We start from the raw sequence: 22,534 nt of genomic DNA, 5'->3' as shown, positions 1-22,534 counted from the left end.
AGAATAGTCTTGAAAAGCTACGTTGTGATTTCCCGTTCAGTCCAACTTCCAACATTAAGGCTGACATCTCAACCTTCCCGGCTGTCCACTTCCCAACCTTATCGCTCAAAGACACGTGATGGCATTGATACGACACCATAGCATACAGTGCAGTCAGTGGAGCGTTACTCCTTCAAGTCGCCCGGTGTCGGTTCAGTACTGATTGAGTCAAGGATTTTGGAGTCTGCCGCGTTTCCTTCGGCCAATTTGAGAACCTCTGGAAGCTGACCCGATGGTACCGACCTTGCCTCGCCCTTTAAGATCTGCGCGGCCGTGATCTTGCCTCCATATGCCCTGGCGTTGACATCGGACTTCTCCTTGATGATCGTGCCGTCCACCGTTATGCCACCGTACAGACCTAATGATTTGGTGTATGTCCAGATAGGTTTGACATCCTTGGTGGTGATATCAGCAGTCCCTCCAATTGGGCCCGCGGCCATTGTAGCGGCGGCGCCCAAAGTTGTCTCGCCCTTTGCGTACGCATCGACGGCCTCTTGTGTGTTGAGCACGCAGATGCAATCGTACACGTCTATGCCGTAAACGACACCGACACCACCGGAGAAGACTGAGATTGCGGACGGCGGGGACCAGGAGCCGTCGGGCAGACGAGCAATGATGACACCAGAACCGCCCGCACCAGCTAACCACATGGCGGCCCGGAAGCCTGAGAAGATTGCCAGACCCTTCGCATTCTTCACTACTTCTGGGGGTATTCTTTTCTTGTCTGCGATCGGGATCAGCCTAGAACGCAACTCTCACTGAGGTGATGCATACCAACGAAGTTCTTGAGGATTTGCGCGGCCTTCTTGCACTCTTTTTCGAGATCTCCTCCCATGGCGACAAATACTGTTCAGGATAGATGACAATAACAGTCAATGAACAAAGGCAGAGGGAACGGTAGCTCGTGCAATGTGATGATGAATATGCTTGATAGCTGATAAGTATCCGACACCGACATCTCGAACCTTTGAATATATATCCGCAGCCACTGGGCTGAATGACGTGAAGTCATTAATTGAAGGCGTCGCAGTTTGGAATACCGACGTCGCGTATGAGCGGACAAAGGGCACTAGGACCTGCGCCACAAATCGCGACAACGAGGGCTAAGTATGGCAGAAGTGAAGAACGAGTTGTGTGACAAGTCCGTGTGCAGAAACGATTTGGATTTTCCTCACCGTCAGCCTCATTCGCTCGTGTTTGTGAACAATCCCCTTTCCGACTCCAGATTTCTGTTCCGGCACGACGTATTCGCCTAGGACAGATTTGAGGTGCAGAGCGTAAATAAGTGTAGCCTTTAGCCACACTAACTAGCGTCAAAAATGTACTTCGCCTCACTGCACGGAGGTCTACACTTTCTCATGCTTCAGGGGCCAGGAACAAGTTGGCGGGAACGAGCAAATTCTATTGATTGCAAGGATTCGCGGATCTACGTACAATGAATTGACAGGTTGTGCAAGAGAGTACCAGGGATGATAGTATTCACTATCTAGCAGGACTGCAGCCACATTTGTAACGACAGAAGCAGTTGACTATCCCCACAACACGCCCCAGAACAGTCCGGACGCTTGTCCCGCCGGAGCCAATACGTCTTCCGAATACGCTCCTGAACGGGCCAAGCCTCGAAGCGTTGAGGAATCACTGAGGTTACGTTCTATGTTGGCCTTGTCTGGTGACGTTTCCTCTTGCGGCATCGTATTTAGCATTAGCAATTTTGGCAAGCTCTTCCCATCTGTAGACCTCGTTCTCTCGAAGCATTCCGGGAAAGAAGGTGTCTCTGACGCTCTTGCGGACATGGTGGTACTTTTCCTCTACGGCAAACGGTGTCTCCATGGTTTCGGCTTGTCGATGACCTCCACAAGGTTCATCGGAATCCCATGTGCTTCAGGGGGGCGTCTCCATCCAGCACCAGAAATGTTTTGAAGGGTTCCAATGCCGCCAACGGCAAGTAAGAACCAATTATTTCTCTTGAAGCCCGTGGCGGTGATCAGCATTAGGATCCAAAGGGCGGCAATAACTGTGACTACAACTCTGGTCGCCCAAGACGCTGAAACATCGACAGTGGTCTGACCGGCTGCAAGATCTTCGAGGTCCAGACCCTTGCCATCGCCAAGGACAATGATAGCATGTTGATTCCATTTCCTCGAGTCAAGATACCATTCTTGGTTGAGTTCTCTCGACACGCCCATTTCTCCTGCTTCCACAGCGGCAGGCAACCCGAAGCGTACGGGAGAAGGATGTCGCTTGCTGTTATCAACCAAGATACCCCAGTCGCCATGGAGAACGCAGAGGATCGTAGCGGTGTGATGCCAGCGCTAACCTGGGAACCATGAGCAATCTCATTGAGGTGGCTGGCCCTGGACCTCCACACGAAGATCACCAAGACTCCTCTTGATCTCATACGTTACGAAGCAGTATGCAACTGACAAGGTGAAACGAATTTGAAAAGATGTAATGACCTCCCGTCGTACCTCACTCTTTGTCTCTACCTCCTGAACGCGTGGGCCGTGACCAAGGCTGAAGCTCTCGTTGCTCACCCTCAGCCGCAAGCTTTACTACGATGTCTTAGTTAAGCAGACTCCACCTGGCGGCTGCTGTTCTTCTCACCGTCGCTGGAATCCTCAACAAGCTCCGTCGAGTGTCCGGCGAACTGATCGACGTTGGCAGTGCGGAACTTCCTGGCGCTGACTTTGTTCTCGAACAAGACGTCCATCTCACCATAGGTGCGACCCTTTGGCTCCGGCAGGCGGAAGTACATGTACACGAACAGCAAGGCACATGCACCGGCCCAGAAGAACCCCGTCTTGGCACCCCAGTTCCACTCGGTGTTCAGCAGCATCCGCGGCATAAGTGTATTGTTGATGATGCCGCCGACGTTGTACAAGTTGCGTGCCAACACCACCGTCTTGATCTTCAGCCGAGTCGAAGGAATGTCGGCCACAAGGGCGTAGCAGACGGGTCCGATCGTGAAGTCGTATACAAACGTGTAGATCATGAGGAGGGTTCCTGCGGCCAGGGATGGCCCTCTGGAGGTGCCGGCCACGCCCATGCCACCGACAATCATCAGCAGCGCGAAGAGGATTACCAATCCCCACAGGTACAAGGTCCGACGGCCGAAATGAGGCATCAAAAACCACGAACCGACTGTCCCCACGGCGCCCATGGCGTATTGTCCTGTACACAAGTCAGAGAGAGGCTCTCATCAGCGTCAAGCTTCCCCGGTTCCCCGGGTGCGAGAAGTCAAGATATGTGCATGCATTGTGCGTGCTCGTGTGTGTGTCTTACCAAGGTTGAAGTTGAACGAGTTCTCCGAATCTAATCCGGCGCGCTCGTAGAATTGGACGGAGAAGCCCATCAGCGCAGCGCCGCAGAACGCTTGGGTTACTGGAGAGAAACTTGTCAGTGTATTCGACAACGTGGATGTTGGCCTGTGTGAGAATTGCGATGACATACTCCACACCATACTTGTGATCTCCGTCCGGCGACGATCGATCCCCTTGAAAAGATTCCAGTAGCTTGTACCTTCGGACATGGCCTTCTCGAGCTCGTTGGTGGCGTTGATCATGGCGACCTGCTTGTCGACATCAAAGGGGACTCCGCTTGACGCCTTGGTAAGGCTTAAAAGCGCTTTACGCGCCTCATCGAGCTTGCCGTGGCGAACGAGCCACCAAGGGCTCTCAGGAGCTAGAATGACACCGACCAGAATGATGGGTGGCCAGATCTGAGGAACCCGGTTAGTGTCGGGGAATCGTGCAGAGAACCGTCGGCTAGAGGAGGTAGAAGGTGCTTTGCCCGCAACTTACCCACTGGATTGCGAAAGGCACACGGTACGCCCATTGATCGTCCCGGTTCAAGAAACCACGGAGCACGCCGGCCGCAATGAATTGACCAAACACCCAACACAGGTTGACGTATGAAGTCAGGTAAGGTCGGAGAACCACTGGAGTAACATCGGAAGCATATGTCACGGTAATGGTCTGTCGAACAATCAGTCAGCGTTCTGATGACTGGGTAGCTAGCATCTTCATTAAGGACACGAGGGCGGTCATTTATGAAGATGTGTCAGTGTTTGCTTACCTGGAATACACCCCAGGGCAGACTGCCAAAGGTTAGCAAATGGTCCGGCCAAGGCATCGGTGCGGATTCGACTTACCCGCATAGAATGGCGCCCGCAAGAATCGTCCTTCAAAACGCTGTTAGAGGGAATGTTGTGCCTGAGCGCAAAAGGGAAGTGTAGTGGAAGCTTACTGAATGTTTTGGGCGAAGAAGGGTAGGAAAATGAAAGCGATCATTAGGACGAGCGAAACGAGCATGGTCTTTGGAAACGTTTCGTCAGCGGGAACGAATTCACCACAGTGTAAGGTTTGCTTCGCACTCACCTTGCGATAACCGAATCTGTCTGAAATGATACCGTTGAGCCAGAGGCCGATGATGCTGCCAACTTGGACACCGTTCTGGATGCCCGACTGCCATGCTGCGCCGATATTACGCCCTCCATCCGGGTTGTCTTCAGTCCCATAGAAGTTCCTAAAAGGCTGCCTCATTATCAGCGACAGAGTTGACTGGGCAGGGCTGATGCATCGCTTACTGGAAACCCAAAGAACGAACCCATCAAGCTCAGATCGTAACCTTCCATGATGACGGCGCTGGAGAAGATGATAGAGAATATGATGGCCTTGGGGTATAGCTTCAGGGCGTCGCGAACGGTAAGTTCATGTTCCTTCTCGACAGCCTTTTTGGCCTCTTCGAATTCCTGGACGACTTGGGGGTTGATAATGCTGAGCTTCCTGATGGATTCATCGTTGATACGTGCGACGCCATCGTTGGCACGTTCAACTTGCACGACGCTGCTGCGTCTCCGGTCTGTCATGTTGTTCAAGGAATTGTGGAGGCACGGTTCAAAGGGAAGAGATCTGGGGTACGCTGAGGACTCAAGACCTTGGGTTACCTACCGCGACAGCCCGTTCATATATAGCCCACCTTCGAGGCAAGAGGTTGACGTCGTCCAAGGCGTCTCAAAAGGTTGCTCGACACATGATCTGGTAACGCTCGCAGTGGGACCATCAAGTTGGATTTCGCCGAGAGAAATGCCGTCCTGTCTCGAGACAGTATCTGGTGCCAAGATCTCCCCAGACACTTTCCCCGGAGAGGAGGCCACGAGATAGACAGTCTAAGCGAATGTCGCCCCCGGGCAGATCGGCCCTGGACAAGAGAAGATTCAAGATCGGCCGAGCGAATGCGGATCTGTTGTGCATGACGCCATGTACAGTGACCACGACACATAGTATGAGCTGTAAACCAAGAAGACCGTCGGGCTCGAAGCGCAGGTGCCAAAGGCTGGGCACAGAGGCGAAGCGCAAGAGCTGGGGGGAGGGGGAGGAAGAAAGGGAGGTGGCTCGCTAAAGAATAGGGCCGATAGGCACGGAGATCGTGGAGTGAACAGAAGAAGAAGAGAAGCCAAGGCTGGTCAAGAGGAGGCAAGGGAGCGAATCTCTTGGACGAGACGTCTTGATGGCCTTGGCGCGCTCCCTCTCCTCCCCTTTCAAGGGCTTGGCGGGGTTGGCGGAATTGGCAGCGGGGCGCGGAGGTGACATTGTTGCTCCTGGGCCAAACCCCCGCAGTCGCTCACTCAGTACATTTCTAGCTGCCGCGGTGCTAAAGGGCTTGCTTCGCTGTTGATGTTGACGACTGAGTATCTCCGAGAGAAACTCCGGCCAGTTTCCAGTCGTGTTATGCCCTGCTAGGCCGCTACCTCAATAACGATTTTGGATGAGGTCGACGCCGCTCACGCTCACCCTTGGCATGCGTGATCAGGGTCTGGGAAAATCCTCAACAGGAAAAGAAGCGCATCACTTGTTCTGTGACCACATCGAGAGTCAATCCTGGCTTCTCCCGGCGAACCAACCAACACGGAAACGAAGGGGAAGAGTTCCCTAGCTCACTCCTTGTTACTTGGCCATAGACCTCGAGGGGCGCCTAATCTATACTTCAATTGAGGCACCGTGATTGATCACATCCACCTGTATGGCGACTTTGTCGATTAGGATCATGGGCTGGAGGGGAAAACACGACTGCTGAGAACAAAGAATGGAAGACAACTCTCTCTCTCTCAAGCTTTCGAATTCTCCAGCTACGCTCTAGGGTTTGCTGGCTCAGCAGGGCCACCTCCCATTGCCATTAGACAAGAGATATCTGCGTTAAGCTTCCCTTCCTGCTCAGCTCTCCTCGTACGGTTCGCTCAGCTCGACATGCCATGTTTACTCATCAGGCTCACGCCGCAGAGTGAGGGCGCCGATTCAGCCAGTGCGCGTCAAGACGGCGCCGATTCCTGCCACCATACTTGACTAGGGGTCACCGAATCCAATACTGCCCAGTCTCGGATTCTAGAACGGAAGACTGGCTGTAACGATTCTCGGGCATTGATCATTCATAGGGTTGACAGCAATCTGGCAAGGATCAATCTGGTCCCCCTATCCAACTCACGTCAGCGATGCAAGTGCAGTTATTGACCCTTGCCAAACATGTCCCAGACGCTCGTAGGGGGTTCGTATGCTTCCGTGCCAACAGGAGTATACTCCATATCGAGCCTATTTGGATATTGATTAGCCTCAAGCAGTTGGGGATGAGAGCACGAGTGACTTCGCGGAACATACCCGAAAGCCGATGGTCCGCCCATTCTTAATCCCTTCTCCGAGGTCCATACAGGCGGCGCTGACAGCGCGACCACACTGACCCTCAAGCCATACTTGTAGTCCGAGATGCCCAATGGCGCACCATTTGCCATATCCAGGAAACAAATGAGGTCCGGACAGATTGCAAGGAGCTTGTCCTCTTGTCCTTCTTGCTTCAGGACAGCGCAGAGATTCTCATTTTCAAACTCCACCTGTAGGGAGCTGCCTGGTGAGTAGTTGTCGCCGTCGGATTGTGGGATTGATTCGTCTGAGAAGGCCGAGAGAAGCACACTGCCTCTGGTAAAGCCCTTTGCGACGTGGCGTACAACCGAGACAATCTTCCCACGAAAGAGAAGGACACCGTGGTGCTCTTTCAGTAGCGCTGCCACAGGGTCTATCTTCCTACTTCTAGAAAGAGCAATTGAGCGGCCAATAGACCATGCTGTGCAAGCGTCAACTAGAATTCCCGACACCTCCGCATAAACCGCAGAAGGTTACAACCATGACATACCTAGAGAATAGCTGTTTCGAGGCAAGCTGCGAGCCTCGCTGCCCTGGAGAGGGTTGATACAGATGCCTGCCAATGACCCTAGATCCGTGCATGCATCTCGCATCAACTCCTCAGCCTGGAAGTTGTCGTGTTCAGCAGTGAAAACCTAGTCAGATGTCAGTCAGTCCTAGCTCAAGATGGGAATGAGCTTTGGTTCTCACCTTTCGTCTGCCTGCTCCATCTGCAACGGCCGCTGGAACAACTGAGACGCCCCTGAGGCAGCGCACCGTTTGCCACAGAAAAGGGTAGGCTCGTGCTACACAATCAGCGTCGAGGGTGCTTTTACCGAAATGAGAAGCCGCGAGGAGCGCCTCAAAGGCATTCATCCCCCCTATCTCGTTGGGAATGACAGCATCAAACGAAGTGATATCAGCTGTCTCTATGACTGCATTCATCGCGTCGATAACCCTATTGCAGACGGTCAATTCAGGGTTGAACAGTTGAGGGGCAAGCTTCTTACTCATGCATGCCTGGAATTCGTTCGAGATACACGGTCGGAGAGCCCTGTTGAGCAGGTTAGCCACGTACTCGGAAAATGTAGGGCCGCTGACCATGAAACCAGCAGCCAGGACACTGGCGCTATCGGGTAATGTGTCCTGCCGCCTGATGGTGATATCCTCGCCCTTGGCCAACGCGTGCACGCAGGCAACGTAGCTGGGATATGCATCACCACAGCTTCCGACTCCCAGAACGCCAGTACCGTCTTGGAGGAATTGCAAGTCAATCTCCGACAAATACCACAGGTCCCCCTCTATCCTTGGTCTGTATGATTCAACATCGAGGTTTTGGTTGATATCGTAAGACGAGGCTTTGGAATCGGCTCCGTCTGCACGGCATTCGGAATCGATGCTTTTACCGAAATCGTAGAGCATGGGCAACACGCTTTCTTCTGGATCTTCATGGCCTTCAGCTAGGTCCGCCACAACCCGAACAATCAGTCTTGTAGCTCCGTTGGTGGCATAAGAGACCGGAATTAATTCAATCTCCACAACTTCCAGCGTCGCCCTGCTTCCTCCCGCAGCCACACAGCGTTCCATCGCAAGAGCTTTGGCCTCCTCGATTTGCTCATCCATTGAAGCATTATCAGCTTTTGGTGCAACGATCGTATCTACCGAACCACTGATCTTCCCAATCTGTTCCAGAGTCAGCATTTCGAGATGAAGATCTAATAGAATTCCCTACCGCTGCGCCAACAGCGTTGGCTACTTCGAAATGTTTAGGACGGATGAGCTCTCCCACTCCTGCAATCTCATCACTGATGATGATGCTCCCACCACCAACGAGAATTACACGCGCGTCTCCCTGCTTTGTCTTAACAAGATCAACCGCCTCTTCGACTGCCCTCTTGATCTCTACCAGTCCAGAAGCCTTGATATGTGATGGGACAAGTCTCTCGGTAAGGTCGTTCGACAAAATCAAGTCTGTTGCCTAGGTGAATTGTTAGCACAGAGTATGCGGGGGTGTCTTGGATTACTGACTGTAAGAATCTGTCCTCCAAAATAGATTCCGTCTCGGACCAGGCGTGAGCCTATCGAATCTGGACCAATGCGAGTCTGATCGCGCTCTGTTCTAACGAGAGAGCCACCGCCGAGGGCAATGCTGTGTACATCAGGGATGGTGAAATTGGTCCTTACACCAGCAACCTTGACGAAAGCAGCCGATTGCCTGGGAAATCCAGTTTTCAACAAGGCGCAGATATCGGTCGTGGTCCTATAGTATGTCAGTCGTTTGATTCCAGCATCGAGGCACGAACTCACCCTCCTACGTCTACCACGAGGACTTCTCTATCGTCTGCCTCATCCTGTGACAGTGATCCCGCTAGTAGTGCAGCCCCTCTTGCACTATTCGTAGGTCCTGATGAGAAGCAACCTATCGGATACTCGGCGGCTTCCGACGCTTTACTCAAGGTCCCATCGTTGAGGGTGATGTATAAGCTGCACTTGCCCAGTCTCTGGACAGCAAATTTGAAACCCGCGATAACATGACGAGCAAAGCGCCTTAAACTTGCATTGAGGATACTGGCATTCTCTCGTTCAAGGAAGCCTAGTCTGCCAATCTTGTGGGAGCAAGAGACATCGTATCCTGGGCCAAGTTCTGAAATTAGAACAGATTCTGCTTCCAGTTCCTGCTTCGGGTTGGACGGAGAGTTTATGCCGATCACGACTACGCTCTTGATCCTCGTTGACTTGATTATGGCGGCTTGTTCTTTGAGCTGTTCATGCCTCAGCGCCCGCACGATTCTGCCGTCAACTAGTTCAATCAGAAGATGTTCGGACCGGTAGCGTGGACCAGTTGCCCCGTGATGCAACTCACCTTGATAGCCACCATCTACGTAGCCACAGTGGCCTTCCATCAAAGTACGAAGACCTTCAGGAAAGTGCACTAAGCAGAGCATCCGTTAGTGGCTGCAGACTCGATAGATTGATCAGGTTCCGCACCGAATGGTGGAGACCGCTGAGAATAAGGTCCACACAGCCGGATAACAGCGACCTTGTCAAGCTTGCTTCGATCCTGCTCGAGAACTGCATTGATGAATTGCTGCATTCCCGTTGTGAGCGCAGTCACGAGACGAGAATTTGATGCGAGGCACTTACCGTTGTCCCGATCTTCACCGATTCGATTTGACCTGAGTCGATATCCCCCTTCCTCACAACCTCTCGAATGGCGAGCTCGACACCTGCTTGTATGTCAGAGGTCGTAGGCGTCTTATGCCAGGCCACGACTTGTTCATTTTGAAGTATGACGGCCTCGAAACGTGTCAGTACAAGTCTTCTTCGAGCAGGAGCTCCCTCACATCCGTGTTTGTTCCGCCGACGTCAATCCCAATCACATACGAAGGAGTTTTAGACGGCATTCTCACCGCGAAATGTGCCGATCAGATGGGTGAAGTAACGGCCGTCAATACACTGCAGAGTATAGATTCTGCTTGCGGTGGTGGAAATTCTTCACTCTGATACTTGTAGCAAACCGACCTAAAGCTATGCTCTGGATGAAGCTCGGTAGGTGCTCACACGCTGTGGGTAAGATTTGACGTTCTAGTCGTGTGGATCTAACATGGATACAATCGTGGCTCCTCCGCAGGTCATCTCCGGCGTGCATTCAAGATCTCGCAACATACCGCTAAAGCCGCTCGTGGCCAGGTGCGTAACAGGTAAGGGACTTTGAGGTTTCGTTCCTTGTGGAAGGACAGAAGTTCCTCGAGTCAGTGCCCAAGAACGCCGCTTGGCGAGATCATCTTTCCCCTTTCGTCGTCGATCGGCTAGATAAGAGATCTTCTCTGCTTGGTGGCCCTTGACTAGTGCGCATTGCTAGCGCCGAGATTGCTTTAATTTTTCTGAATGCACGTGGCAACTTTGTCTGTCCAAAATTCTGGACCCGGCAGACCCAGGCAGGGACAGTCCCATCAAAACGGCCATTACCCGATAGCCGCTGGCAGAAGTAGGAATAAAGAGGCACAGGGCTTGACAGGGCCCACTCCAGGCTACGTTGTGTGGGCGCCTGTCATCGGCTAGATAGCAGATGCGGTCGTTTCGGGCAATTACACTGGTGCACTAACTACCCTACCTGTAGTACATGGAGATAGGCCAGGGCCCACCCGTCCTGCAAAGCGGGCCATGGACAACTCCACGAGACGACACTAGCCGATTGCCTTCGCTTCTACACATCATAAAATACATAAGAAGCCTCCCAGCAAGGAATCAATGATACGGCTTGGTTTCGGAGACGAAACTTGATCATACGATCAGCATAGGGGATGACTCCCGATATCAGGACGAATCCGCGCTCTTTATAACCTCCTTCCGTCTTCCTACGACGTCGAAATAAAGTCACAGTCAAGAGCCAGTTCTCTGTTGGACTCATTTAAACCTTGTCAACTCTTATGCTCAGAAGTCATGGACGACCACATCACCGCCCAGCAAGAGGAGGCTCATCCCACGAAGCTAGCATTCACCTCCATTGCTGCACCAGCTCCAGATACGAGCGGCGAGTCAGCATTAGCTCCTTCTGATCTGCAATATTATGACCTTGACACGAATGGGCCTGCTGCCACGAAAAAGGAGGTCTTCTCATATTACGCTTACTACGCTGGCAACAATGGGATAGGATCCTTCCAATAGTTAGTCCAGGCAGTCCCGAAGCTTCCTCTCGATCATACATGCTGACATTATTCTAGCTCGAATCTCCTATTCCAGAACTTGATCTACCAAGCAGGCTTCAACCCGAATGTTTTGCCATTGGGCAGCTCCAGCTGTGATGTTGATCCGACTGCACCGTGCCATGTCTTCTGGAATGGGGGCACAAAATCCTACAGCTCTGTCGTCCTGATCGCCTCGGGTCTGACTTTCCTGTGTCAAGGCTTGGTCTTCATTGGAGTAGGAAGCTTGGCCGACTATGGCAACTGGAATCCCTGGGTCGTCCGAACGTTCTCTGTCATATGTTGGGCGTTTGAATTCGGATTTCTCGGTGTTCGAAGGGCGTACCAATGGAGAACAGCGATGGCTCTCTACATCTTGAGCGGTAGGCTCACCACCAATCCATGTCGTCTCTCAGGCTGATCTATTCCAGCTATCACTTTCTGGGCCTCGTATGTCTTCTTTAACGCCATCTTTCCGAAGCTCTCTCATGACCTGCCCGAAGTGCGTACTGCACATGACGAAATGTTGGAGGGCAAGATCAGCGGAGAGGTATATGAACATAAGTGTTCCATGGCTCGCTCAAAGATCATGAACATGAGTTACGGCTGGAACAACGTCGGATTTACAGTATGCGGTGCCCTCTCACTAGCCGCACTGGCAGGTATCGGTGCGAATGACTCGACTGCTCAAAACAACTGGGGATATTCGGTATCAGTGGCTGTGTGCACTGGCTTTTGGATAGTTCTCGCCATCCCTTGGTTTCTATGGGAAAAGAAACGTCCGGGACCACCTTTGCCGGCAGGAGACAACTACCTGACCTTCGGCTTCAAACAGACCTGGTTTGCTGCGAAACAGGTCTGGACTTTGAAACAGACTTTCTTCTACATGGTAGCATTCTTCCTGCTGGCGGACGGCATTTCCACCATTATCACTCTGGTCTCGATCGCACAGACCAAAGTGGTTGCTTTTTCCGCCACCCAGAACACTTATCTGATCATGGTCCAAGGAGGATCTTGTGTCGTTGGCGTTTTCGGCGCCTACTACGTCCAACGACTTTTCAATCTCCGAACGAAAACCATGCTTCAGGCCTGTAATATTGGATGCGTTCTCGTCGCTCTGTGGGGCATGATTGGGATTTGGACGACCAAGATCGGCTTTCACAATCTGTGGGAATTTTGGTTTTTCAACGCACAGTACGGCTTCACCATGGGTGCACAGTTTTCATATGGGCAGGCGTTCATGGCGGAACTGGTGCCTCGGGGGAGGGAGTACATGTTCTTCAGCCTGCTCGGAATTGTCTCCAAGGGTTCTGCTTGGATCGGTCCCATTGTTTCCAGCGCCATCGTCGACGTGAACGGGAATGCATGGACCCCGTTCCCATTTGTGGCTGCGCTGTGCCTTGTGCCTACGATCGGTATCTTCTTCGTCAGCGAGTCCAAGAGTCGGCTCGAGTGCGCGGAGTATCTTGCAAAGGAAGCTACAGGCCTGCGGAAATTAGACATAACTGCTGCGGTAAAGGAATGAGGCCCTGGTTCGTTTACGTATAATACAGATAGACCTCCAATAACATTCGATCAACAGCTTCATGTGCTCGCTCTCTTCTCGGGACATCTCACGTTGAAAGCAGCGAGGCTCGCGCCCACCTTCAGGCCCAAATATAGATATTGAAATAGTCGGGTCGAGATTCCAATGTCGAAGCTCGTGTTTCTTGGGGTACCGGCCGTCCAGCAATTTTTTCCTGGGGTGATATTTGTCCGGCACTTTCACGCACACTTCGAATTATCAGTAGCCCTTCAAGCAAAACCTCCTCAAAAGTTGGGTGGATAAGCGGCTCTTTTGGTCCAAACTCGTTATACGTTGGAGGAGAGTTGGCGACAAGGTTGAGTTCGACCGACACAATGGCGCCGCTAGAGAGTCTTTGCAGCTGCACAACAAGACCACGAAGTTTGGCCTTACGGCCGCGCTAGCGACAATTGCCCAGCTACGGCGGAGCGTTACACACTTGAAGCAGACTCAGGTGCAGACTTGGCAAAGAAGACGATAAGCGATTGCGAACACGTCCCATGGAGGACGCCCGATATGATACAATGGACATCATCTGTTGAACTTGTACACTCTCTGATAACTGCCCAACGGCTGGGGCAGCCAGGTACTATGTGAACCTTCGATGAACGGACAAAGATGGCGCCTGGAGCAGGCGTCAAGCCTCCCGTTCCGAGAACGAGGACCGGTCAGCATTAATTCTTTTCGCTACGTCGTACAGAAATATTTGCTGACTCTGCATCGGTGCTCAGGCTGTATAACTTGCAGACAAGGTAAGGTCAAATGTGACGAAGAGAAGCCGACCTGTCAACGATGTCGAAGACTGCAACTCAAGTGCAGCTGGGCTCAACAGCCACCGCACTCCCAAGCCTCTCTGCTTGTTCCGCGACAAGGGAGAATAGAATTGGTCGACAGAGCAGCCATACTTCCGTCATGCGGACAACTTAGACAACCATTTATCGTCGAGTTTCCGAACGCGGATCGAGCTTCTCTTCCGTACCTCAGCCATTTCATTACCTTCTGTTCTCGGTTTCTTGCCTACACCAATGATGGGGAGGATAATCCGTTTCAGCAAGAGCTAGTCCCTCTCGCCGTTTCGTCTTCGGCCTTATTTCACTCAATGCTCGCCGTTGCTGCCGGTCACATGGCTAGAGGGAAACCACGGCACACTCTTCCCGCTGTAAAGTATTACTCAACTGCACTTCGAGAATTAAACCTTGCACTGTCCGAACCTGCACAGCGGTCCTCAAATTCCACGCTGGGCGCGTGCCTTTTGTTATGTGTTTACGAGGTAGGTACAAATCCTGTTTCTTGAGAAATACTTACCAAATCATCGATAGATATCCCATTCAGACAAAAGCCTTTGGTTGCAGCATCTTCGAGGAGCCCGGGACCTGATTCTGTATCGAGGTGGTCCACGAACATCCGACTTCCTTTGCCGATTCTTCTCGTTACTGGATATATCTGGATCCTTGTCATCTGGTAGAGGTCCCTTGATACAAGGCAATTACTGGCTTGAAGTTGACAAGCCGAGCGCCGATTCTTCCTTGAATCAGAACGATTTGAAATGGCCGTATTATGACGATGAGTCAGTCATGGTAAACACCTTCCACGAATTAATGGTCTTCATGGCGAGCCTATCAAAGCTCTCTGCTCAATCAATGACCAAATTCGGTCGACAAAATCCGCATCTCATCTACGAGAAAGCGATGTCCATCCAACAAGGTTTGCATGATTGGTGGAGGTCACGGCCCCCGGAATTGCGAGACCAAGATAACGACTGGCGATGTCTTCCCCGGGCACAACCACTAGCCGAGCCGGAGGTGCTGGAGCAAGAGTCATTCTCGAGTATTCGATCCTGCAAGGACGCATGTATCATCTACCTCCAACACATCATCAACCCGACCGGCATACAACCTCCAGGGTCAGAAGTTTCTCTCGCAGCTGAAGGTATTCTGGACATTGCTAGTAAGACTCCAGAAGGCTATGGTCTGGAAATGGGTCTCCTCTGGGGCATGTTCATGGTTGGAGTTGCCATTTTCAATGATACCGAAGCAGAGGCTCTAATCCGTCGAAAGTTGAGGTCAGATGCAAGTATCAGTATCTATGTAAGTCCTGGATCGAGTGCACCTGTGGAAGGGCTGACAAGAGGTCCCCTAGCATGCGGATCGAGGTCTGGAGTTATTGGAAATTCTCTGGGAAAGGCAACACCGACTCAACTTGAAACTGGATTGGAGAGAGCTTCAGAATGAAATGGGCGTCCAGGTGTAAGTCGTGATTCTGAACAGTCACATGGTGATCAGGTACTGATAGAGTCTGCTTCTAGCTTTCTTCTCGCCTAGAAACTACACAGGTTCTGTGTTCCTGCACAATCTCCGCAAGTGGCCGTTCCTAGCGGCCCGCAACTCTGCTTTCCAACCTGCGGGTAGAGAAAGGCCATCGAAGTTCCAGGATATTTGAGGAGCATTAATGTATTGATACCTCCAGTGCGAGGACAAATATTGATCAAGGTCTCGTAAGAGGAAAGAGTGAGACCTAGAGGAGTCCTCATCTCCTCGAGTTCTGGAGAAGATGATCACGGGATCCCGCCCTCTGTCACGTGATTGATTCTGTTTTGAGTTGAACTAGTGCTTTTGGGAATGTTCGGCGTGTGCGGTCAATATCGCACCTCGGCTTTCAACTCGTCGTTAGTCCTTCCAATAGTCCTCGTCACTGATAAGCCTAATGGCACTCTCAAGTTAATTGTGGCATCTGCGTCGTATCTTGTCCTCAGGATGGAATCCATGAATCATGGACAGACACCGGACGCTCGTACTGGTGGACACTACAAGCCCGTCCAACGCATCAACCAAGCATGCAAGGAATGCCGGTGAGCTTCTCTCTTGCATCCTCGATAGCGTCGGCTCGATATACAATCTGCCAACATAACTCTGCTAACAGTTGCGTCACGCAGAAAGAGGAAAGCTCGCTGTTCTGGAGATCGGCCCAAGTGCCACAGCTGCCGGAGGTTGTCTCGAGGTGAGCCAAGTGCACGCGTTTCGGGGGCAGTCTTGACTTTTTTAGATTGCATCTATCCAGATGGTAATATCCGGGCGGAAAAGCCACCGAGTGGCGATGTTGGCCAGGCTCTTGTGAGCCTTTTAGCGAGTGTACAGGTAGGATGCGGCAGCATCAATGGGGACGGCCGCTAATAGGTCGCAGGACATATCGACTCGTCTGTCTCATATTGAGCAACTTCTTCGAGACTCAGGAACACGGTTGGTCGCCACTGTGAAATGCGTGGCGTAGAACACACTCACGCTGCTCTAGGGTCGATCCATCCTCTGTTCAAAGCACAGGTAAGTCACTAGCGGAACCTAGTTCTTGCCGGACACTGCACAGTAGCTGTGCAGATGACATGGCGGTGGTTCAGCTCTGACACTTAAGTAACAAGAGCAGTGCCAGCATCACAGTCGGACTACAAGGCTGAACCGGATGAATCCGTCACATTTGCTGGACTACTCCCTTTGCCCATCATTCTCGAGACAATAGATGTCTATTTCACCTACTGCCACAACCAACCATATTCTTTCTTTCACGAGGAGAGCTTTCGTTCCAAGCTTTCTCAAGGGAAGATCCCTGATCACTTACTCTTCGCCATCCTCGCATCGGCTGTTCGGTTCTCGAAAAATTCCTTCTTCAAAGACATCTTCGAGACGGCGCTCTTCTACTCCAATAAATCGTGGCGATCTATCGTATCAACCTGCTTTTCCGCCAATAAGGTTGCCGATCTCGCGACCGTACAGACCGTTACTCTACTTTCTATTCTTGATTATACAGGTGGGTGAATGCTCGAGCCCACAAACGTTGGATCCAGGCTGATGGGCCCCGACGTAGCTGGTCGAAGTCGACATAGCGGAGCATGGGTGAAGATCGGGCTAGCTGTGCGTATTGCACAAGATCAGAAGCTCATGTTGGAGAGCGCAACGGACCTCCCACTTATCGAGCAGGAAGAACGCCGGAGGACGTTCTGGTCAATATACCTCCTCGACCGGCTAGCGTCCTGTGGTCGTGCACGTCCGCCAGCCATTCTGGATGCTTCATGCCAGTTACAGCTGCCCAGTGATGAGGAGTCCTGGAGGGCCGGCGCCTGGAGACAAACCCTCACACTGCAGCAGCTTTCACACAGGACTCTCTCACCCACCAACGAGCAAGGTCCATTCGGTCTTGTCGTCGCTATGGCCTACACCCTCAGCAGGGGAGCACAATACATGCTACAGCAATTCAATATGAGCAATCAAGACCCGCCGTGGGACGCGACTTCAGATTTTGCCTCAATCCAGTCGGACTTGCTCTATCTGGAAACCATTTTAGATATCCACAAACCGCCAAAGACAATAATTGACCAGTATACGCGGGGAGGGCGAATTGATCAACACAGTACCGGTCCCATAATTTTCGCACGAGCATTATTCCATCTCTGCTACGGCCTCCTCCATCACCCTTTCTTACTGCGACGACGGCTGGAATTCTGTCCTATTGCGGCGCCGTCCAGCTTCCTGTCTCGCAGCTTCGAGGCTGCATGGGACCATTCGAAAAGAATGGCCACTCTTTTCCGCGAAGTTCGACAAGCAGGAGCCCTCGCACAGAGCTCGTTCTATGGTTACTGCACCGTTGTCGCTGGGACCATTGCTGCATTGTATCTTCATGATCCCTCGGAAGCAAGGAGGACGGAAGCAGCGGCTATCCTTCAGATGCATCTAAGCTATCTAGAAGACATTGGCGGGTACTGGAAGAATGTCTCCTCCATGGTGAGTAAAATAGCCATAGCTGTACCATCTCACATCATTGACCAGGAGAGTTTTAGGTCGTCGCTCTTCGAAATTTCTCCGATGCTGCGGCGAACTTTGCCTCACTTTCATCGCATTCACACCTTTTGGATCCTCTCCCACTCGAGGATTACGAAACACTCTGGATCCTGGTCGATTACAGCAGCATGTCTGATGAAACACGTGTCGAACGATGTCAAGCTTCAAACTCCAATTCATGGCTCGACACGGATGGCAACTGGCAGGACATCTTCACCGTGTTTGATTCCTTTGAGGTAGGGCCACAGGCAGGCAATAACCCGACACTTGAAATGTCAGATTATCAACAGCTTTGAGGTTTTTCCCTGCTGTCAACGAGGCCGAACTAAACCGAAGTCAGCAGTTTTGTATCTTTTAAACAGCGAAACGAAACTTTTCTGGACGCCGAGTACTCCTGGTTTCAAGGTACTTCAATTGACTCCGAATCAGAATTATGATCAAAGTTAGAGGAATAATTAAACCGAGGTTTCTATATCTGCGGTCTTCTCGAACTCGACGCGCGTGCGTACAGCGGAGTGCGGTCCGGAGCATCCGAAGCTGTCCCCCAATTATACTCCTCTCTTCCCCAGAAAATCGTTGATCCAGCCGAGGGCGATAATTCGGGGCAAAGGAATCCCAGCCGCCGCTAGACCAACTTGTTACGAGGAAGATGGCAATCGCCATGTATATATGTTATTTTCAAGGATACTAGATTCCCCATCGCTACCAAATTCAGGCGGATTATTCTCGTTACTACGTAGACCATGGTACCTTTCACGACGGACAACGTATTTTCTCCTCCACCATCCTTCAACTTCGCCACAGACGTGGTGGATGGATGGGCTCGCAAAGACCCCAGTCTGCTTGCACTACAATGGATTGACGACGACGTGTCCAAGCCTTTGAGCTTCACTTACGAACACTTCAGCCGACAGAGCTGCAAAGCCGCCAGATTACTTTTGGCTCTTGGTGCTAAGCCGGGAGATCGCGTCATGATTATTCTCAATCGCGTTCCAGCCTGGTAAGTGTACTGCCAATATAGACGTGGGCTGTGCTAACGATGCCTCCTCTGCAGGTGGGAAGTGGGAACAAGCAACTCACGAGGTGAACAAGGATCTTTGCTGACATTAGGAGTTAGATTGCCACTGCTGTCCTCCGTGCTGGATTGGTTCTCTGCCCGTGCACTACACTGGCCACCACAAAAGATATCGAGGTTAGTAGTAGCTGATCAGTCCTGGCCAGGTCTGTGAGTAAATTGAGTTGACCTTGTGAACTTAGTACCGCTTGCAAACCTCTGGGGCTTCCATTCTGATAGGCAATGAAGAATCGCTGCGCAAGGTTGCGAACCTGCGATCATCTTGCCCCGATCTTCGGGTTGTGCTTCAAGCATCTGGTGATAGTATACCTGGTGTCCCACAGTATTCCACGGAGGTGGAGCGTCACAGTTCAGAGCATCTCGTCGGAGTTCGTACAAGAGCAGATGATCCGGCTTTGATTTATTTTACGTCCGGAACGACAGGGCTCCCGAAAATGGTCGTTCATACGCATGTTTCTTACCCACTAGGTAAGCTCGTCAAAGGCCAGACTAGCAAGCACACGCTCACCACCGAGAAGCACATTTACTTACTGGTATTCACTGGTTGAATTTGTCTGCCGGCAAGCTTGCTTGGACGCTAGCAGAGCAAGGCTGGGCCAAAGCGGCTTGGTTCGATCCCCTCCCTTTCAGCACCACTATTTTCAAGCAAAGTTGACGGCAGGACAGGTCATGGTTTTCGACGTGGAACACTGGCGCTACTCTATTCGTCCAGGACAGCAATAAACCCTTTTCTCCAACATCGACACTGGATGTTCTACACAAATTCCCCATTACAACATTCTGCGCTCCACCTACTGCATATCGACAATTAGTCACCGCTCAGTCACAGGCTCACTTTGCGACACATAGGCCTCGTGCTCTCCAGACATGCGTCGGGGCTGGCGAGCCCCTGAATCCTGGAGTGATAGAGGCTTGGAAGGAAATGGCAGGAATCGAGATTAGGGACGGTGCGTAACATTACTGTTCCCTCCTTGCGCTATGCTCCACTCCGTTCTTTTGCGTCCAGACCGACACTCCTAGCAATGCCCTTGTATATGCACAGAATCTGGAAAAACCTGGCTGACTGAACACGACGTTGGACAGGTTACGGGCAGACCGAGACCATTCTGGTAGCGGGCAATTGTGCCGGCGTCCAGACCAGAGTTGGAAGTATGGGAAAAGCTATCCCTGGTATTCCGTTGCACGTTATCGACGAAGACGGGGGCATCGCCGATGCCGGTGTAGAGGGCGATCTTGCAGTCCTTGCTGTCGATGAGAATGGCGCACAAAGCGCCTTCATTTACAAGGGCTACGTTTCGTCAAAAGGAGAGCTTTCCAGGAAATCCCGGCCGCGGAGGGACGCCAATGGGGCCGTCTCTGGCGAATGGCATCTCTCTGGCGACAGAGCATATCAAGACGGGGACGGCTACTTTTGGTTTGTCGGGAGATCTGACGATGTGATCAACTCCAGTGGCTATCGAATAGGTAAGGGTGTATCTCCTTCCCACGCCCTCCAGGATTCGACTCAGTACGTGGCTTATTCACAACTTCCTTGGCTGACCTTTGTGGACGCGACAGGCCCATTCGAAGTTGAGTCAACCCTGAAGCTCCATCCTGCAGTCGTGGAGTCGGCGGTTGTCGGAGTTCCAGACGCGGCCAGGGGAGAAATCGTCAAGGCTTACGTTGTGCTCGATCCTTCTTTCGCCAGTCGCGACCACGCTTCGCTCGCGCGAGAGTTGCAGGAGCATTGCAAACGAGAAGCCGCTCCTTACAAGTACCCGCGAAGCATCCAGTTTGTGGCGCCTCATTGGCTTCCGAAGACGACCAGTGGGAAAATCAGACGAGGCGAGATCCGCAAGTGGGAGAAGGCTGCGGCCGCTTCGTCAAGCAAGATCTGAAAGCCTCGATGGAGGAGAGGAGGAGGAGGAGGAGGATGTAGGAATCTTGCAAGCTGCATGATGCATTAGGTTCTCGAGCACTGGTGTGTAGCTGCATTTGCATTACCTGAAGTTTTTATATATATTTAAATTGAGGTATGTACGTAGTGTCCATCTTATTATGGCTGTTGGTCGTGTCATCCATCTATTTGAACTGCACTCTTGTCAAGCTCGAGTAGACTTGCTACGAGAATTCTCCTGCCTAACAAACTTCTACTCGCGTGACATGACGACAGATATTTGTTTGATTTCCCTACTACCACATTGACCTCTCCTTTGAGAAACTCGCAGTGGAACGTGAACGGGAGGAGGAGACTTGCCCGCCTTTTGCAATCCTCGCGATTCTTAGCGTTCTTGACGTCCGCCGAGGGTTGTCCCTTTTCTCAACCTCTGCTTGCCTTGCGGGCGGGGTTGAAGCAGTCATTGGTGTAGTGGACAGTATGTGTGTGTGTGTGTGTGTGTTTGTGTGTGTGTGTGTGTGTGTTTTCTCTGACATTACAGAATTCCCTGGAATTGATGATGATTGAATAATGGCACAAGTCTTTTGCTCGAGCTGGTCTCGAGTCGTCTGCTGGGTGGTAGAAATTGTATGATACCAGATATACGTTCTTCGCTGTCAGCACGGCGAAGCAGAGAAGGTTGTTTTTGTATCCAGCGTCCGCTGTTGTCGACGTCCGTCTTTTCGGTGGCTGCCCTCTTCCCTCTCTCTCTCTAACCTCGAATTCAACTGGGTATGGGGAGTCCTTCTTCCGCAATTGGCGAGATACCGGCCCTTCACCTGTGTGATATTTGGTCGCCTGTGCCACCAAATCACCTTCACGAGGGGGGCTTCCCCGACGCAAAACAAACTTCAGGACCATTGCTGTTCAACCTTGGAACCGGTACGGTTGCTGCGCCAGGGCATTGTCGGCGTGTCTTGCTTCCGCCGCCGTCGCCACCTTCTTCTTCAGCATCGCAACCTCGACCTCGAGCCGGACGACCAAGTCTTCCAGATAGACAGTATAGTTCAAATGGCCTCGGACCCTACCAGAAACCGAGCCTGAGTCTCCAAGACGTTGTCCGGTCCTGCGGCATTCCAGGCCAGCGGCGACACATCCCGAGCAGCGACCTTGGGCTCCGTCGCACCGGGACTTTCTTAGTCGACAACGATCACAGGAAATCATGGTGATGCGTGTGTCGTACAGTTATGGTGGTCTGGCACTGGCACTGGCACTGGAACCGGCGAGGACGTTGGTGCGAGTTGTGTCGTGCCGCTATGCCTCTTCCTCCTTTGCCTGCGTGGTCAACAAACACACTCAGCTCCGTTTCCTCCCTTTGCTCAGTTTCTCAACTCCGCCGAGTATGTATGTTGAAGACAGAATTATTGTGATTAGGTCATGACTACCGTCGTCAGCGGGCAAAATGGTTTGTCGCCTCGTGAGCCCCTCCGGGAAGTCGAAAGTCGTCGTCAAGGCTCCAGCTACAGCTCCACCTCCACATTCTACCTAGGTACGAGGTAAATCCCCTTTGCTGGTACTGAGGACTCGGGGAGTATTCCATGCTGTGTAGCTGTGGAAGCGGTCCGGAGAGCCGATACGGACCACTTTTATCCTTTTGTGCCAAATGAAGGCACAGATACGTTAGCCATCGGATGCGCCGGACCGTAGACCCGTACAGTCCCCTCGCATCTCAAAGGGGGAATCTGTCCCCCACCCTGTACTGGCCACTTAGGTTCGGAGGAGATGATCTTCGCTGTTTGTTGATGTAGCCGACGTCGACTCG

The 22,534-nt window shown here is 52.0% G+C and overlaps 8 protein-coding genes across 8 annotated transcripts; 3 read left to right on the top strand and 5 right to left on the bottom strand.

The window, feature by feature from the left end:
• Positions 1-164: 164 nt before the first annotated feature.
• On the bottom strand, positions 165-874 carry PV08_11962 (uncharacterized protein; the record flags this gene model as incomplete). Its single annotated transcript, XM_016386269.1, has 2 exons — positions 165-763; positions 814-874. 2 exons carry the CDS (start codon positions 872-874, stop codon positions 165-167), a joined length of 660 nt encoding a protein of 219 aa, XP_016230077.1.
• Positions 875-1,568: 694 nt separating this feature from the next.
• On the bottom strand, positions 1,569-1,832 carry PV08_11961 (uncharacterized protein; the record flags this gene model as incomplete). The annotated part of the gene is made up of 1 exon (XM_016386268.1): positions 1,569-1,832. One exon carries the CDS (start codon positions 1,830-1,832, stop codon positions 1,569-1,571), a length of 264 nt encoding a protein of 87 aa, XP_016230076.1.
• A 15-nt stretch (positions 1,833-1,847) lies between these two features.
• On the bottom strand, positions 1,848-2,225 carry PV08_11960 (uncharacterized protein; the record flags this gene model as incomplete). The annotated part of the gene is made up of 1 exon (XM_016386267.1): positions 1,848-2,225. The coding sequence occupies one exon, from the start codon at positions 2,223-2,225 to the stop codon at positions 1,848-1,850; it is 378 nt and encodes a 125-aa protein (XP_016230075.1).
• Positions 2,226-2,605: 380 nt separating this feature from the next.
• PV08_11959 (uncharacterized protein) lies at positions 2,606-4,906 on the bottom strand (the record flags this gene model as incomplete). Its single annotated transcript, XM_016386266.1, has 9 exons — positions 2,606-3,210; positions 3,322-3,420; positions 3,490-3,757; positions 3,840-4,013; positions 4,114-4,135; positions 4,190-4,219; positions 4,285-4,352; positions 4,416-4,571; positions 4,625-4,906. The coding sequence occupies 9 exons, from the start codon at positions 4,904-4,906 to the stop codon at positions 2,606-2,608; spliced, it is 1,704 nt and encodes a 567-aa protein (XP_016230074.1).
• Positions 4,907-6,538: 1,632 nt separating this feature from the next.
• On the bottom strand, positions 6,539-10,111 carry PV08_11958 (uncharacterized protein; the record flags this gene model as incomplete). The annotated part of the gene is made up of 13 exons (XM_016386265.1): positions 6,539-6,623; positions 6,690-7,149; positions 7,219-7,363; positions 7,419-7,665; positions 7,718-7,761; positions 7,809-8,390; positions 8,440-8,685; positions 8,736-8,967; positions 9,015-9,507; positions 9,571-9,639; positions 9,696-9,795; positions 9,852-10,004; positions 10,052-10,111. 13 exons carry the CDS (start codon positions 10,109-10,111, stop codon positions 6,539-6,541), a joined length of 2,916 nt encoding a protein of 971 aa, XP_016230073.1.
• Positions 10,112-11,150: 1,039 nt separating this feature from the next.
• On the top strand, positions 11,151-12,917 carry PV08_11957 (uncharacterized protein; the record flags this gene model as incomplete). The annotated part of the gene is made up of 3 exons (XM_016386264.1): positions 11,151-11,374; positions 11,432-11,775; positions 11,824-12,917. The coding sequence occupies 3 exons, from the start codon at positions 11,151-11,153 to the stop codon at positions 12,915-12,917; spliced, it is 1,662 nt and encodes a 553-aa protein (XP_016230072.1).
• A 1,138-nt stretch (positions 12,918-14,055) lies between these two features.
• On the top strand, positions 14,056-18,078 carry PV08_11956 (uncharacterized protein; the record flags this gene model as incomplete). The annotated part of the gene is made up of 8 exons (XM_016386263.1): positions 14,056-14,226; positions 14,276-15,043; positions 15,096-15,202; positions 16,137-16,192; positions 16,245-16,273; positions 16,388-16,754; positions 16,812-17,725; positions 17,782-18,078. 8 exons carry the CDS (start codon positions 14,056-14,058, stop codon positions 18,076-18,078), a joined length of 2,709 nt encoding a protein of 902 aa, XP_016230071.1.
• Positions 18,079-18,525: 447 nt separating this feature from the next.
• Positions 18,526-20,734, top strand: PV08_11955 (uncharacterized protein; the record flags this gene model as incomplete). Its single annotated transcript, XM_016386262.1, has 7 exons — positions 18,526-18,782; positions 18,837-18,843; positions 18,900-18,974; positions 19,040-19,325; positions 19,376-19,466; positions 19,524-19,804; positions 19,941-20,734. The coding sequence occupies 7 exons, from the start codon at positions 18,526-18,528 to the stop codon at positions 20,732-20,734; spliced, it is 1,791 nt and encodes a 596-aa protein (XP_016230070.1).
• Positions 20,735-22,534: the final 1,800 nt, after the last annotated feature.

The sequence above is a fragment of the Exophiala spinifera genome (genome assembly GCF_000836115.1).
Source record: "Exophiala spinifera strain CBS 89968 unplaced genomic scaffold supercont1.11, whole genome shotgun sequence".
In the NCBI taxonomy this organism is placed as follows: Eukaryota; Fungi; Ascomycota; class Eurotiomycetes; order Chaetothyriales; family Herpotrichiellaceae; genus Exophiala; species Exophiala spinifera.
Note: the sequence above shows the minus strand (reverse complement) of the source record. Positions and strands in the feature narration are given on the sequence as shown.